The sequence below is a fragment of the Epinephelus fuscoguttatus genome, linkage group LG20 (genome assembly GCF_011397635.1).
Source record: "Epinephelus fuscoguttatus linkage group LG20, E.fuscoguttatus.final_Chr_v1".
Lineage (NCBI taxonomy): Eukaryota > Metazoa > Chordata > Actinopteri > Perciformes > Serranidae > Epinephelus > Epinephelus fuscoguttatus.
The window spans coordinates 23741541-23754846 of NC_064771.1; the positions used below are offsets into that span (position 1 = coordinate 23741541).

A 13306-nucleotide genomic window follows, 5' to 3' on the forward strand; every position below is an offset into this window, starting at 1 on the left:
TCTGCTGTAAAGTTGGTGTCTATGGAGATTGACTCATTGGAGCCACCCTCAAGTGACCATGCAGGGAACCGCAAACCCTGTTGTCATCTCATCCTTCCTCTTAATGCTAATTGTCTTTTTTATCTAGAGTTTCTACTCCAAAAATGTTTCTCTGACACTTCTTGGGATTTCCATCATAACCTCCACCATACCCCTAACTGTTGCTATGTTGCATGGTCTCTTTCCACACAAAAAAAGCAGTGCCAAACAGAAAAAAGACAACAAAAATGAAACAAATCTCATGTACAATAAACACTGAATCCTTCCCCCCTTTTCATTCTGGCTGTTTAACATGAAACGCATCACGTCCAGTGAGCATGCCTGGGAAAGTCACCACAGACAGCCAACACAAAACTCCACTATACTAAGAAATTCAGAAAACCTTCTCTGGCGGCAAAAGACTTAATCAGAATTGTGTAAACTAATTTAGCAAGGGCTTAAATGTAACAGTAGTTTATTAATATGTAAAAGTCCTGAACTCCAGCTTTAATCGTGGATTCTCAAAAACAAGTCAGGTAAGTATTTTAGGGATTTGTTATTACATGAGGTGATAGTAGTGTGTCAAAAGTTGGGTGAGTAGTCTTGTAGAAGCTCATTACAAATTTAAAAATGACAACTTACTAGCTAACAACCAGCTTGTATCATATTAAGATATCCAGCATATTGCACGAATTGCATGAAATGCACCGTGATTTTTGTTTTTAACCCTACATTTAATAATTCAACTGAAAGACGATGTAAAGATATACTGTATAACCTGATGGCTGATGCAACAGAGTAGAGAAAACAGCATGATGAAGTCGCTGTCAGAGTAGTTTTACTTTCAGACACCATTTAATCTCAGCTCCCATTCATTACCTCTTTACTTCTTTGGCATCGCTGGCGATGAAGAAGCCAAGTGTCCCCTCCTGCATTTTCACGTGGTTTCCAGGGTTTATCAGGGTGCTGCGAGGATTTATACACCAAAGATGTCACAGCGGAAAGTTATATATATATCACAGAATTTGCAAGGCTTTGCACTAATCACTGGCAGTGGCACATGTTGGCAGGATTAGTTTTCGCAACTCATTTGGCTCGATAGCCTCTGTTTATTAAATTAAGTTGATGAAAGCAGATAGCTGTGACACTTCAAACGATATAAAATGAGCAGTGCATTAGAGAAACCACTATAAAAAGCTTCAGCTGTGTTTAAAGAGGCCGACTGCCACCTTTCCCCACTCATTTGTCGGGATGTTATCAGACATGCCTGTGATGTCAGTGAACAAACCAATTCAGACACCAATTTAGCACATTTTGTAAAGCAGCTTGTGTTTGCAGTCAAACAGAAAAGCTGATTCAAAGTAGCTTCATCACTGAAACCAAATACTGACACAGCAAACACACCTGCGCATTTAAGTTTTTGCATCCATGAATTTTAATGACTTCAACAATCCGCTGTGAGCACATCCACTTACCTGCACTCCCTTTGATCAGACTTGTACTCTATCGCTATCAGCAGCAGCTTTAGCTTCACATAGCAGAGTCTGCAAAGACAGTAACAAAATAATTAGACCTCATGCACGCTAAATATTTGTAGCTCTCTGTAAATCGTCTAGCTCTCACTGCCACCTGTTTCTGCTAAGAGGTCTGATTATATTTCTTGCGTACCGCACACTTGTCGTCTTTTTGGAATCATCTTCTTTGAGTCTTCAACTTAGAAATCCAGTTGAAAATATTATAATTGTAATTATAATATTTAAATATGGTCATTCAAGGATTATGGAGAGAATTTAATGTGATGGTAGCCAGAGTGGCAACATTTGCTTTTTTAAGACCCATTATCTTGAGTTCACAATTACCAGTTATTACCTTTACTATTATATTCATCATGTAGTCAATGAAAGAATAAATAAAACAAGGTGTTAAATTCATAGAAACAAAGAATACTTAATTTGTCATACAAATGATGATTCGGGGAGTGAAGAATTCCCTAAAGGTGAAACATTATCTCATCATTCAGTACGTTTGCATGCACAGTTCAGTCGGGCTATGGTTATAGCTCAACTAGGCCATTAAACTGGATTACTGTCCTTGTCCCAGTACACAAGCACGGGAGGGGAATCGATTAACTGACCAAAGTATGTCCGACTCTGCTATGATAGGTGGTGATATGCCCCCTCTCAGCTTGCTAGTACTGGACCTTTTTGTGTTTGGTCTATTGCGTCACAGACCAAACAATCGACAAACAAGTTAGTCAAGGTTTTAAGATTTCAAAGCTCCTATAAGTACAAGGATGAATGAGTTGGTTGGTTCTTGTCATAGGTATTCTAATATTTCTACATGTTACTCTGTATCCTTTATGTTTTTTATTGTGTGGTTGTTTGAAAATAACTTTTTGTGTGCTGCTGTCTTGGCCAGGTCTCCCTTGTAAGAGAGATTGATGATGTCAGTGAGATTCACCTGGTTAAATATGGGTTAAATAAAATAAAATAAAATAAAAGGTTGGCTAGTGGCAAACTGGTACCATGTTAGACAACTTTACAGCTCTGTACATTTCGTACATACTGTACTCTTTACTTCTTATACAGATGAGATACACACTATCCCTTGAGGTTATGGTGTTATGTTGTTACCGGCTTCTTCTTCTGTTACTGATTTAATGATATTTGACTTCTGGGTCAAAGCCCGGGGCGGAAACTGAAGAGCATGCGGAACATCCGATCGACTGTATACATGCAGGAGTAATTGGACTCTCAATCGCATCATCCGGGTGTGTTAGTCCGACTTTGAGAAATTCGATTTAGTACAATATCAGTCAGAAGTAAGTACAGTGTTAGTCAGGCTAACACAATAATTGATTTTCTCTAAAGTCATGTAAACGTACTGAACGACTTCCACACATACTGCACATACCTTCATCCTGTTACTACTGACTCTTTATATAAAAATGTAAAGACTCAATTTTCAGTGTACTTACTCGCAAATAACAGGGAAGGACATGCCCACAAAGGCACTGGACAGGTACTCTGTGTACATCTCATTGGCTACTCCTTCTAGGTAATACTTCTGCCACGTGTCCTCCTCAATCTGCAACAAAGATTCAGCACAAAATACACAAAGCTTGTTCCATCACAGAAAGAACTGAACACAACAAACAAAACAATGCAACTTTTAGTTGTTGGGTTTTTTTTTTTTTTGCAAGTTGATCCCCACCCACTCACCAGATGCTGCACATGGGCCTCATCTGGGATAATCATTATTATCTATTCAAACTATGTTTATGGCCAACTTTGCCTCTGAACTTAATCCAGTGAGCACAGATGGGTGGATCTTAGCTGGGGCTACCTTGATAAAGGACCTCATGGAGAAAAGGTTGGCTAGCATGGTGGAGAGGCCCTGAGCCAGGCAGCTCTGAGCGATGAAGCCCAGCTTCAGCTCCGCAAGGCAAATAGCATCATCTCCCTCCTTCCAGTTCCAGCTCGGGATGTTCAAAAGGTGGGCCTGAAGGGAGGAAACAAAAGGTGCATGCTAGTTTCACAGAACTACAGACTGTAGAGAAACACTTCTTTCAACATGTTACCAAGACAAACAAAAGATTAAATCTTTCCTACCTAAATTACATCAGTGCAAACCAAAGTACAAATCCAAACATAAATATCCTTATAAAATGCAACAATACAGCAAAGACAAACATCAGTTAATGACTCAAGTAAAAGCAACATTACACCAACCTTATTGTGATACTGCAACATCTGAGTGATAATTCTGATCTTCGGATGGTAGTTCTTGATCGATATTACTCTGATAGATGACAGAGGGGACAAAACAAAATCAGACCTGGACATGTTTATATCATTCATAAACATTAAAGCTCCTTACAGCTGAAAAACATTTTCATAATGTGTTTTATGCAAATGAACAGAGACTGTGTGTAGTGTTACAGATTCATGTTTTCTCTCTGAGTTCTTGATAAGTGTCCAAAGGGAAAGTGAGCACCAGGACTTTGTTCACAGAGAGTCTGTGAGCTTTCAGTGAGAGCCAGCTCGACACGCTCTCTTTCACTCCTAATTTAAGACCAGGAAGAAGTGGGAACAATATCAAACTCTGGCATTCACTTTCGGGAGTATGATCATACGGTAACATTTTAAATGTCCTATTGTATCCTGACTTCCAAATATCTGTCTGTAGTCTAGATTACTGAATATTTTTATAAAGCACCTATGATGTCTTAATGAAAGTCTGACCTCTTAGAGCTGAATATTTGAAGGAATATTTCAACTACAAAATTATAATTTTCATATCAATTACCCACCTCATGCTGCATTAAATTTGTAAAGAAACTCTGCTCAATGAAATACACAAGTACAGTTCAAATGCATGCATCGGCACAGGCAGTGTACTCATCCCTGTTTGAGACTATTAAATAGTAAGGTTTGGGGGAATATGTATTTGTTAGGAAGGCTCTGAGCACACAACTGGATAAATGAGACTTTTACTGCACGAGATGTGAGAGTTTGTAACAGATGTATTGATATACTTTGCTGGTGTAAAATACGGCCCTCTTTTACTGCAGTTTATCAATTATTTTCTCTGTTTTTGGATTCTTCGTTCACTGTAGAGACATGCGGAAAAAAATAACGTTTTCTTCACAAATTCAACAGGGCTGTCACCTGAAAGTCAGAGATTCAAATCATCAGTCAGAGACCTATCAGTCGACTGAGACTTCTGGGGAAGTTTTGGTCCTCAGATTTTGCTACGGAGTGAGCACTCCTGACTTTCACAATACTCTTTGGTACAGACACCTGTGGACAGGATGTAGTGGCAAAGAGGGAGAGAGACTGCACTGTGAGGCTCTGAAATAACATCACCTTCTCTGTTCTGCTTAGAAGTGGTGAATTTACAGCTCGCAGCAGCTTATAACGACAGAGTCTCTGGCTTTAGTTTGATATCTAATGTCAGAAAAAATGTTCTCCGATACTTCGTTGGCGCAGTTAGCTTGTTTACTATATTAAGCGAATGCCGCTGTCACACTGAAGGCCCCACTGAGCCCGTTCAAATCCTAAAAGTTATACTAGAAAATTTCCCAAGAAATTTTGATGGTGCCTGTGACCACCACAGTATGTACTGCCTACTACAAGTGCTGCATACTACATGTACATATATGAATTGGCTCTCTCTTTGCCTGGAAGCTCACTGAGCCAAATGTGTAAGTGTGAGTGATTTCACTGTCATATTTCTGTGTCCAGCACAAATTTTCCTGCATTTTGAGGTATAAGTTGTGTATGTAGAGAGAAAATTGTGGCAGTGAGAGCAATTTCTTCAGAAATTTTTAAGATCTCCTAGCTCCTGCTCACTCTAGCGATGATGTAACCACTCTAGCTCTCTCCCATAGACACCAATTAAACAATCTGAAAGGTCTGAAAAACATCATGAAATGTAAACTGTGATTTTTTGAAAATCATACTAGATATCAAAATGCCGACTTAGTCCAATAAAGTTGAGAGTCTTGTGAGCCGTTTAAAGTTTGAATCATTTTTCTATGTTAAAGTGTGGCGATTTGGTGTGGCCTTGAAGAGGGAGGATTTTACGCTGATTTCTGGATGATCTCCAATCACTTTGAATGGGAAATTTTACACACGTTTTTTTATGAATTTTGTAAAACCCCCTAGAAGAATGTCTGAGAAATCTCATAGCACACTATTCCTGAATTATATGCACATTTTTATGTATTTTTTGGGTATACACTGGCAACACTGCGAGATAAGCCTCGCGGCAAAATTTTAGTATGGAAGAGGAATTAGAAGAAGTAGTATGAGGAATAGTAATAGGTTGTGCCTGTGTTGCACAGGAGGCACCCCTAATAAAAAAATAAAAAACAACTTATCGTTAAAAATTTGTATCAAACAGCCACATCTGATTCGACTGACATAATTCTGAGTTGAGTACAGCCCTAGAATTCAATGTAGCACAAAATGAGAAATTGGTATTCAAATAATTATTCAGTGGGTGAAATATTTCTTTAAACCCTCAATATAATTCTCAATGGAGCTTTTGTGCTGTATTAATGAGTGCATCTTATGAGGAAACAGTTCTTCCAGGATCTAAAGTTCCTGAAACCCATTAAAATGACTAATTTCTCATCCGAATTTGTCCTGGATTTTTTTTTTTTTTTTTTTAATCAATTTCAGTTCTTCCACTCCAAAACCATGTACGTTTCTCAGAAGCTACAATGCACGGTGGAAAAAAGTAAATCTTGGAGAGTGTGCTTTGGTTTACCTCATGATGTTGGATGCATCCTCAGCATCGGGGTCAGCACAGTATTTGTTGGCTAAAATCAAGCAGGCATCAGCTGATTCAATCTGGAAACAGAAAACAGTCAGTTAGCTGAGGTTATAGGCGTCATACCAGAGATAGCAAAGTTTCCCTCTGAGCCATAAAGGAGGAGGAAGTCTCATCTTTCAGTTACCTTGACTCTGGCCAGGTCGTGTGGGTTCAGGACAGACCCTTGGTAAAACTCCACCTGAGTGAAGTGACGCTTGAACAAGGCTTCCAGCTCAAGATTAGGGGAAATACTGAGAGAGAAACAGAGAGTCTTAAATCTAACAAGGAAGACTGTTTCTCCTCAAGAGATGATTTGTTTTGTGCTAAATGTTTTGTACTTACTTATGGAGAAAAACAATTTCTACATTGACATCATCCCTGTCCTTGTGTAGGAAGTCTTTTAGAAAGTTGGACACACTCTCAAGTGTTATATGACCACAGACCACGATGTGCCTGCAAAACGAGGTGCAGAATCACAATGAAACTAAAATGTAGTCAAAATAAAAGTCAACAAAACACATGCACACACACACTCACTCACACACACACTGTGTTGTTTCATCTTCATCCTGGAATGAAAAGGTAAATCTGAGATGAGAGGGGCGTAATGGAAAAGTAATCAGGACTGTTTGTATTTAGGTGATTGATTCGTACGGGAGGGAGGTTTGATGTTCCTGTCGTGACCAGTGAGGACTGGATGTGTGGGTCAGAGAGCACTGTGGATTTCAGTATCAGATTATAAAGGATCAGAGTTTACTTAGATGGAGATTATCAAATCAGCACACTCGATTCCCACATATCACAGATCGTTTATGTAAGTAACCCAGTTTAGATTTATTCCTATATGTCTGATACAGTTTCATTTATCAAGTATTTAGAAAATTATTTTCTGATTTTTTTCTCAGGTAAACATTTTGTTTCATCTCACTGTACTGCACTGATGGCTTTAAAAGAGCTGTAAACGACATTCAGAGTATATCTGTGATTCAGAGTCTGAGCCAGGATTGTCTGCACATGGTTCTCATCGGAATCAGCTGAATAGACGGCTGGGACATAGATATATAATAATAACTTAATGCCAGACCCAAAGATGGCGCCTATTCAGTTCAGTGGAATTGCTCCCGTGGCGCATACACCAAAAAAAGTTCCTAGCTTCAAGGTTTACTTTCATGGTATATGTGGCCCACTGACTATGTGCAGTAGTGTTTCCGACAGCTGGCTGCACTGAGAGTTCCAGTGCGGTTCACAGACTTTACCCTGTGATGACATCATCAATTTCTAAATCACTTTTCTAGACTTAAGGAAAAGTTTTACAGATATAAAATCTACATGGAGTCATAATTGACCTTGTTTGTAGGTCAAGGTGTCCTGACAACAGTTTTACAGATGTTTCTTTTAAAATGGTGGTCCGTGAGAAAATGCAATACTGCAACATTGTGCGTGGCCACTGGGAAAAAAATTAAAGCAAGGCTCAGCTGTGTTCCTGGGGTTTGAGCTAGCAGCTAACAATGCTCAAACAATGCTAACAACAGCAACAGAGCTAACAGTGTTAACCATAGATGTATTAAGAGACTGGGATACAGCACTGGCAGAAGGGCTCCATTCATTCCTATGAAAGTTGCTCAGTGGCAGATGAAGCCACAATCACTTTATTTCCACTGTATGAAATTACCTGGATGATTAGCACTGTTTACGCATCACTGGGCCCATAGAGCAGGCGCACTAGGGACTTACTTTCGCCGAGCACAGCAAGGCGGTCAACTTCCACTGGCCAAGCAGCTGACTTCCAGTTAAGTGCTCCACTAACTTGAACAAGGTTAAAATAATTATCTTGTGGCTCTTAAAGACTTTCAGAATGTTATCGAAGTCATTTCGCAGGGGCTGTGGCACTAAAAAAAAATGTATCCACTGATTTAAAGACGTCTCTTTCCTAAAGTAAGTGTATGAGAAAAGGTCTTTTTGGGCCCAATGGTGACAGACCCTGGAAATTGCAGTACCACTGTTGGTAGGAAAATTGGTTTCAAAACCAGGCGCACTTCCTGACTCACCTGGTGTTAATCTGTGGGGACACTGAGGGTGGGCGTTACATTTTCAGGATGATGCTGTCTCCATTATCATTGGTAACCAGCCTATCAGCGCATAGCGTGGGCAATTAGCTAGCCAGTTGGAGACACTCCCTGGATCTGACATGGACCACAGCAAGGAACCCAGAAGCTGAGATTACAGCCCACACAAAGGGAGTTCAGTCTCTGCTCAGGATGCCATCACTAGTGGTTTGCTATATTAATGTTCTGAACGTCATATGCAGCTCCTTTAATGTGCAATAAATGCATCAGTGTCTTTGTTATTTTGAACTACCTGTTTGGCTACTTTGTAAAGGAAAATAGTGAAGAGGATGCTGCGTCTATTACAGTAATGATGCTAATGTAACAAGCAAGTAGACATAAAGAAGAAGTCAGAAGGAAATAGAAAAATAATGATGCGTTAATATTTCAATGTAATGAGCCAGAATTAAAATCATACAGGAATTGAAACTATATCCAAAGATTTTCTAAATTACTAAAAACTGTTGGTGAAATGTAGCTACAATGTCAGCTGTTATGTTAAGCTACTGTGTCTACAAGATGTTTGTGTGAGTATTTCTACCAAATACAAACAATTTAACTATTGATATGTCTCAAGTTTGAGGATAAATGTTCAATTCACCAATAATCAGAAAATTAGACAACATAATGAATACAAAATTGTACAAGATACACAAAAAAAATGATTTAATAATAAACAAAGGAAGCAAAGACCTGATTTAAGAAAGTGTCCCAAACCAGGTCTGACTTCCTCCAAACTAAGTGAACGAGCAGTACCAAAGTAGAGTACCAAAAGCATGCAACAAGAAGCCATAATTTGTTTGGAGGCATCCAGCAGAATCTCTTAATCTTTAGAAACAGCTGCAGAGCTCGGGACACCAAAGTGTAAATGTTAAAAGAGTCGTTTGACATTTTGGAAAATGCACTTCTTTTTAACAAGAGTTAGATGACAAGATTGATACACTCTCAATCTTATCATCTAACTTTTTAACTATTCCTGTTAACTCAAGATAAATCTTATTTAGTCCTGAGGGTGTAGGTCAGACTGAAGATAAAGGCCAAGAATGTTCAGAAGCAAAGCGTGAAAAATAGGCAAGCAGAGCAGCACAAGTTTTTCCAGAGCAGAAAAACACAGTTCCAAAAATCAGCATGAAGCAAGCAATGACATACAGGATTGGATGTATAAGTCTGTCAGTTTGATTAAATAAATAAATAAATACTGAACAAGTGTTTACCTGAACAAGTGGAAGTGTTAAGTTTATCATTTTAACATGGCTTTATTGCAGTATTGAAGCCTGTGTGTTTAAATGTAATTATTACCTCAGCAAAGGAGGTTATGTTTTTGGCGCAGTTGGTTTATTTGTTGGCAGGATAACAGAAAAACTACCAGCCCAATTTTTATGCTAAGGATGAACCCATAAATCTGAATCATGAGGCAGATACACAAACTGTTTTTCACTTTCATCAACATTGCGAGATAGGGCATGTGGCCTAGCTTGCTCCTCTAGTTTTATATATTTTATCATAAATTCACCGCACTGGTATGAATACGCCATTAGAAAATATAACCATTAGAGAAAATATATATTTATAACTATATTTATACTATACTGAGTAGAGTTGATTAGTGAGAGGTATTAGTACGGCTTTCTATCAATCTTTATTTTCCTTTGATGAGATATTTGCTTTATTTAATTTAATCTTTTTTGGCAATTTGTCGAATATACCAATGAGTTAAGGTGGGTGAGCAGGGAGTTGAGTGAACAACATAAAATTGTATGAATGACTGCAAACACTTGAAGAACAATCACAGATTTGGCACAAATGTACACCGACAATAAGCAGCATAAATCAAAAATAAGACACCACAAGACATGTCAGATTTTCTCTCAATGTATCACAGCAGAATAAAGATATAATCAGCTGTGATACATCTGTGATGTTGGGTGTTGGGGGAGATCAAACCTGTCTACCTGTCATATCTAACCACGATAAAGTAGACACAGTATAATAGGAGATGCTGTTTTAATAACTGAAGTTATGTCATATGACACAGGGTGTTTAAAACATATTTCTGGTTATATAAACAAATTGTTACACATCCCTGCTCAATGTATAGAAATCTGATGTAACCATGGCAACAATTATCAAGTCAAAAAGTGAGACTATGTAACATGTAAAAAAAGACACAACAAATCCCTCCTCCTACAAATTAAGTTCAGTTCATGAGCAATAAAATTTAACCTTGCTCATTTATTTTCAGTATTTTCTTCTTTCCAATACAGAGATTTATATCACAGGGATAGGTCAGAGAGAAAATCCAACATGTGCCATTTTAAGCATGACGATAATACATGTTCATGAATACACTGAAAAAACATCTGTCTTGTTGAGTCATTTTTGTCTGTTTTTGAGCTCTCAGTCATTTTTTTCTGAAAACAAGTGAAAAAAATCCGTCTGGGAGTAAAGCAACTTCAAAGAACTTCCAATAAAATTACTTTTTAAAAAGAATTTTCCTAAATGGTAAACATACTGAAAATAAGTTGATTTGAGACGGTCCTCCAAAATACGACCACATAGGTTTATTGTACACAAACCTTTTATGACCCATTATTACTTTTATTGTGAGGCGGCGACCTCTAGTGGCTGTAGTGATTAAGACGCGAGCATAGGAGGAAGTCAGGTGACAGAGTACAAGGCCCGGTTCACACTGGATGCGCAAATGCCACAAAGTGCACCTATTTTACCCTGGAGCGCTGCTTGCTTGCTTTCGGCGCCCATGTTAACCGATTAGGCACCAGGTGTCCTGGCCAGCCTGCGATCTGCAGTGATACATCGGTGTCTGGTCTTTTTTCTGTGAGCCGCAAGCCAAACTGGCTAGATAACATTCTGATAATCTATTTTGAACACTATAAAGGACATATTAGTCATGATATACATTATCTGACTATGACAAATGACAGAATATATATACCATGCTCCACATATCTGTCATTTGTGTCTAAACAGAGAGCAAGAGAGATGAGCAGACACACATTCAGACAATCACACACAGAGAAACACAAGCAGACAGAGTGTTTCCCCGTCCAGTGTGAATCCAGCGTAAAGAGTGACAGAGTCAATGTCGGGCGGAGGCTGGGGTGGATGGATGGTACAAACTAACACAGGACTTTCACCTAGGAGGCAGCTGTTTGTGTCTAATGTGACACCAAAAGTCAGCACTGATTTATTTTAACTACTGAACGTGAAAACGTACTCATCTTAACCCAAACCAAGACATTAGTAGTTTGGTGCAACTGTGACCATTTCACAATGTTAATCATGTGTTTAAAACTGCCACTTTTAACTGTCATTGAGCTATTCTGACATTCAGGTACTAGGATGTGTTGATTTCCTGCCCTAATTGGCCCTAATTTAGGAAACACTCCTAGAGGCAGAGTCCTGCATCTGGTCGAGTACACACAGGTACCCGGCAGGTGACCCACAACAAAAAGGTGATTTGTGAGTGGTATTTAGTATTAATTTTATTTCCGGTATGAAAAAATAATAATATTGTTGCATATTATGCAGGTTGGATTGCGGGTTTTGCGTAAGAAATATATTTTAACATAAACTGAGAAGAATAATTTCCTGTTTTAACTTTTTAATCCTCTGACTGCTGACTTTGTGTGTCGGCTTTGTCTTCTGCGCCAGCTGAAATACGACAGTCGCTTTAATCATGCATGTAATATGTGGAGATGTGCTGCACATTATCATTAGATTAGATAATATCTAAGTTTCACATGTATGAAATGTCCAAATATGATAACTTGAAATGTGCTGTCTAACTAAATTATTTGAACAGTGCATGGTGGTTATAGGATTTGCAGTTTCGGATTTGGATGCGGATCTGTCTGTGGGTCAGGTAAGGTTGCGGCACCTCTGATTGGAGGGTGGAAACAGAGGGTTAGAGGACTTCCTGGTTAAATGTAATTAAAAACAGGTCAGAACAAAACAACAGCACTACAAGATTTTTTCACCTTTTTTAAGAAAATAAAACTAAGAATTCAATAATAGACAAAATAACTTGACAGATTTTTTTTTGCAGTGTAAAAGCAGACGTTCATTCATGACAAGCAGCAATGACAGCTTGCACACATAAAAAAGCAGCAGCAGTATCGTACAATCAATTACACATTAATCATGGCCAAGTTCTTCAGTCACAGTGTGACTTTAGTGCTAATTGAGATCATTACATCTCAAATTACAGTTTCATGATGTCTATTTAAGCAAAATTCAGGCACTGTCACCTCTTTATGAGAGGGCAAATTGAGTCACACAAAACCACACCATTAATAGTTTGCTGTTTTCTTTCATTGGACTTACTTTCTGCCTCTGGTCGAGTTATAACTCCCTCCATATTTCTTCCGATTAAGGATGAGAGCAGCAATTTCTGGCACGTAGCGAGCAAACATGGCCTACATGCATGAAAAAGAAAAAGAAAAGGGCATGCAGAGAAGGTTCTACTGCGGCGGAGGCAGTAGAGCCCCCTTGAATACTTACTTTCTCCCATTAACCGCACTATAGGAACCACCATATTTCTTGCGGTTTCCTATTAACTCTATGATTTCAGGGACGTAGCTCGCAAACATGGCCTAAGGAGAAGATAGGAGACAGAAGAAAAGACTAAAAAAAAGACAGGCAAAGAAGAGCAGGTCCTCTAGTTTTAAAGAACTCCATCTACAGTGTGTGCAGCAGGAGTATTAGTGTTTATTTGACAGGAAAAAAGGAGAAAGAAATATAATAAAAATTTCATTCAAATTAGTCTGAATGTAAAGTTATGTCACAGTTACATTCCAAATGTCAAGAAAAGAATGAAAATGAAAAAGGAAATTGTAAGGCCA

At 38.5% G+C, this 13306-nt stretch overlaps 1 protein-coding gene across 1 annotated transcript in view; it reads right to left on the reverse strand.

The window, feature by feature from the left end:
• LOC125881277 (calcium-activated potassium channel subunit alpha-1-like) overlaps nucleotides 1-13306 on the reverse strand; it is a 148850-nt gene that overhangs the window by 40508 nt on the left and 95036 nt on the right. The window contains exons 9-17 of the mRNA XM_049564364.1: nucleotides 12966-13057; nucleotides 6682-6792; nucleotides 6485-6590; nucleotides 6295-6377; nucleotides 3750-3819; nucleotides 3364-3519; nucleotides 2996-3105; nucleotides 1494-1562; nucleotides 898-984 (exon numbers count right to left, since the gene is read on the reverse strand). Coding sequence (XP_049420321.1) covers nucleotides 898-984; nucleotides 1494-1562; nucleotides 2996-3105; nucleotides 3364-3519; nucleotides 3750-3819; nucleotides 6295-6377; nucleotides 6485-6590; nucleotides 6682-6792; nucleotides 12966-13057 — 884 coding nt within the window. The remainder of the gene's footprint in view (nucleotides 1-897; nucleotides 985-1493; nucleotides 1563-2995; nucleotides 3106-3363; nucleotides 3520-3749; nucleotides 3820-6294; nucleotides 6378-6484; nucleotides 6591-6681; nucleotides 6793-12965; nucleotides 13058-13306) is intronic.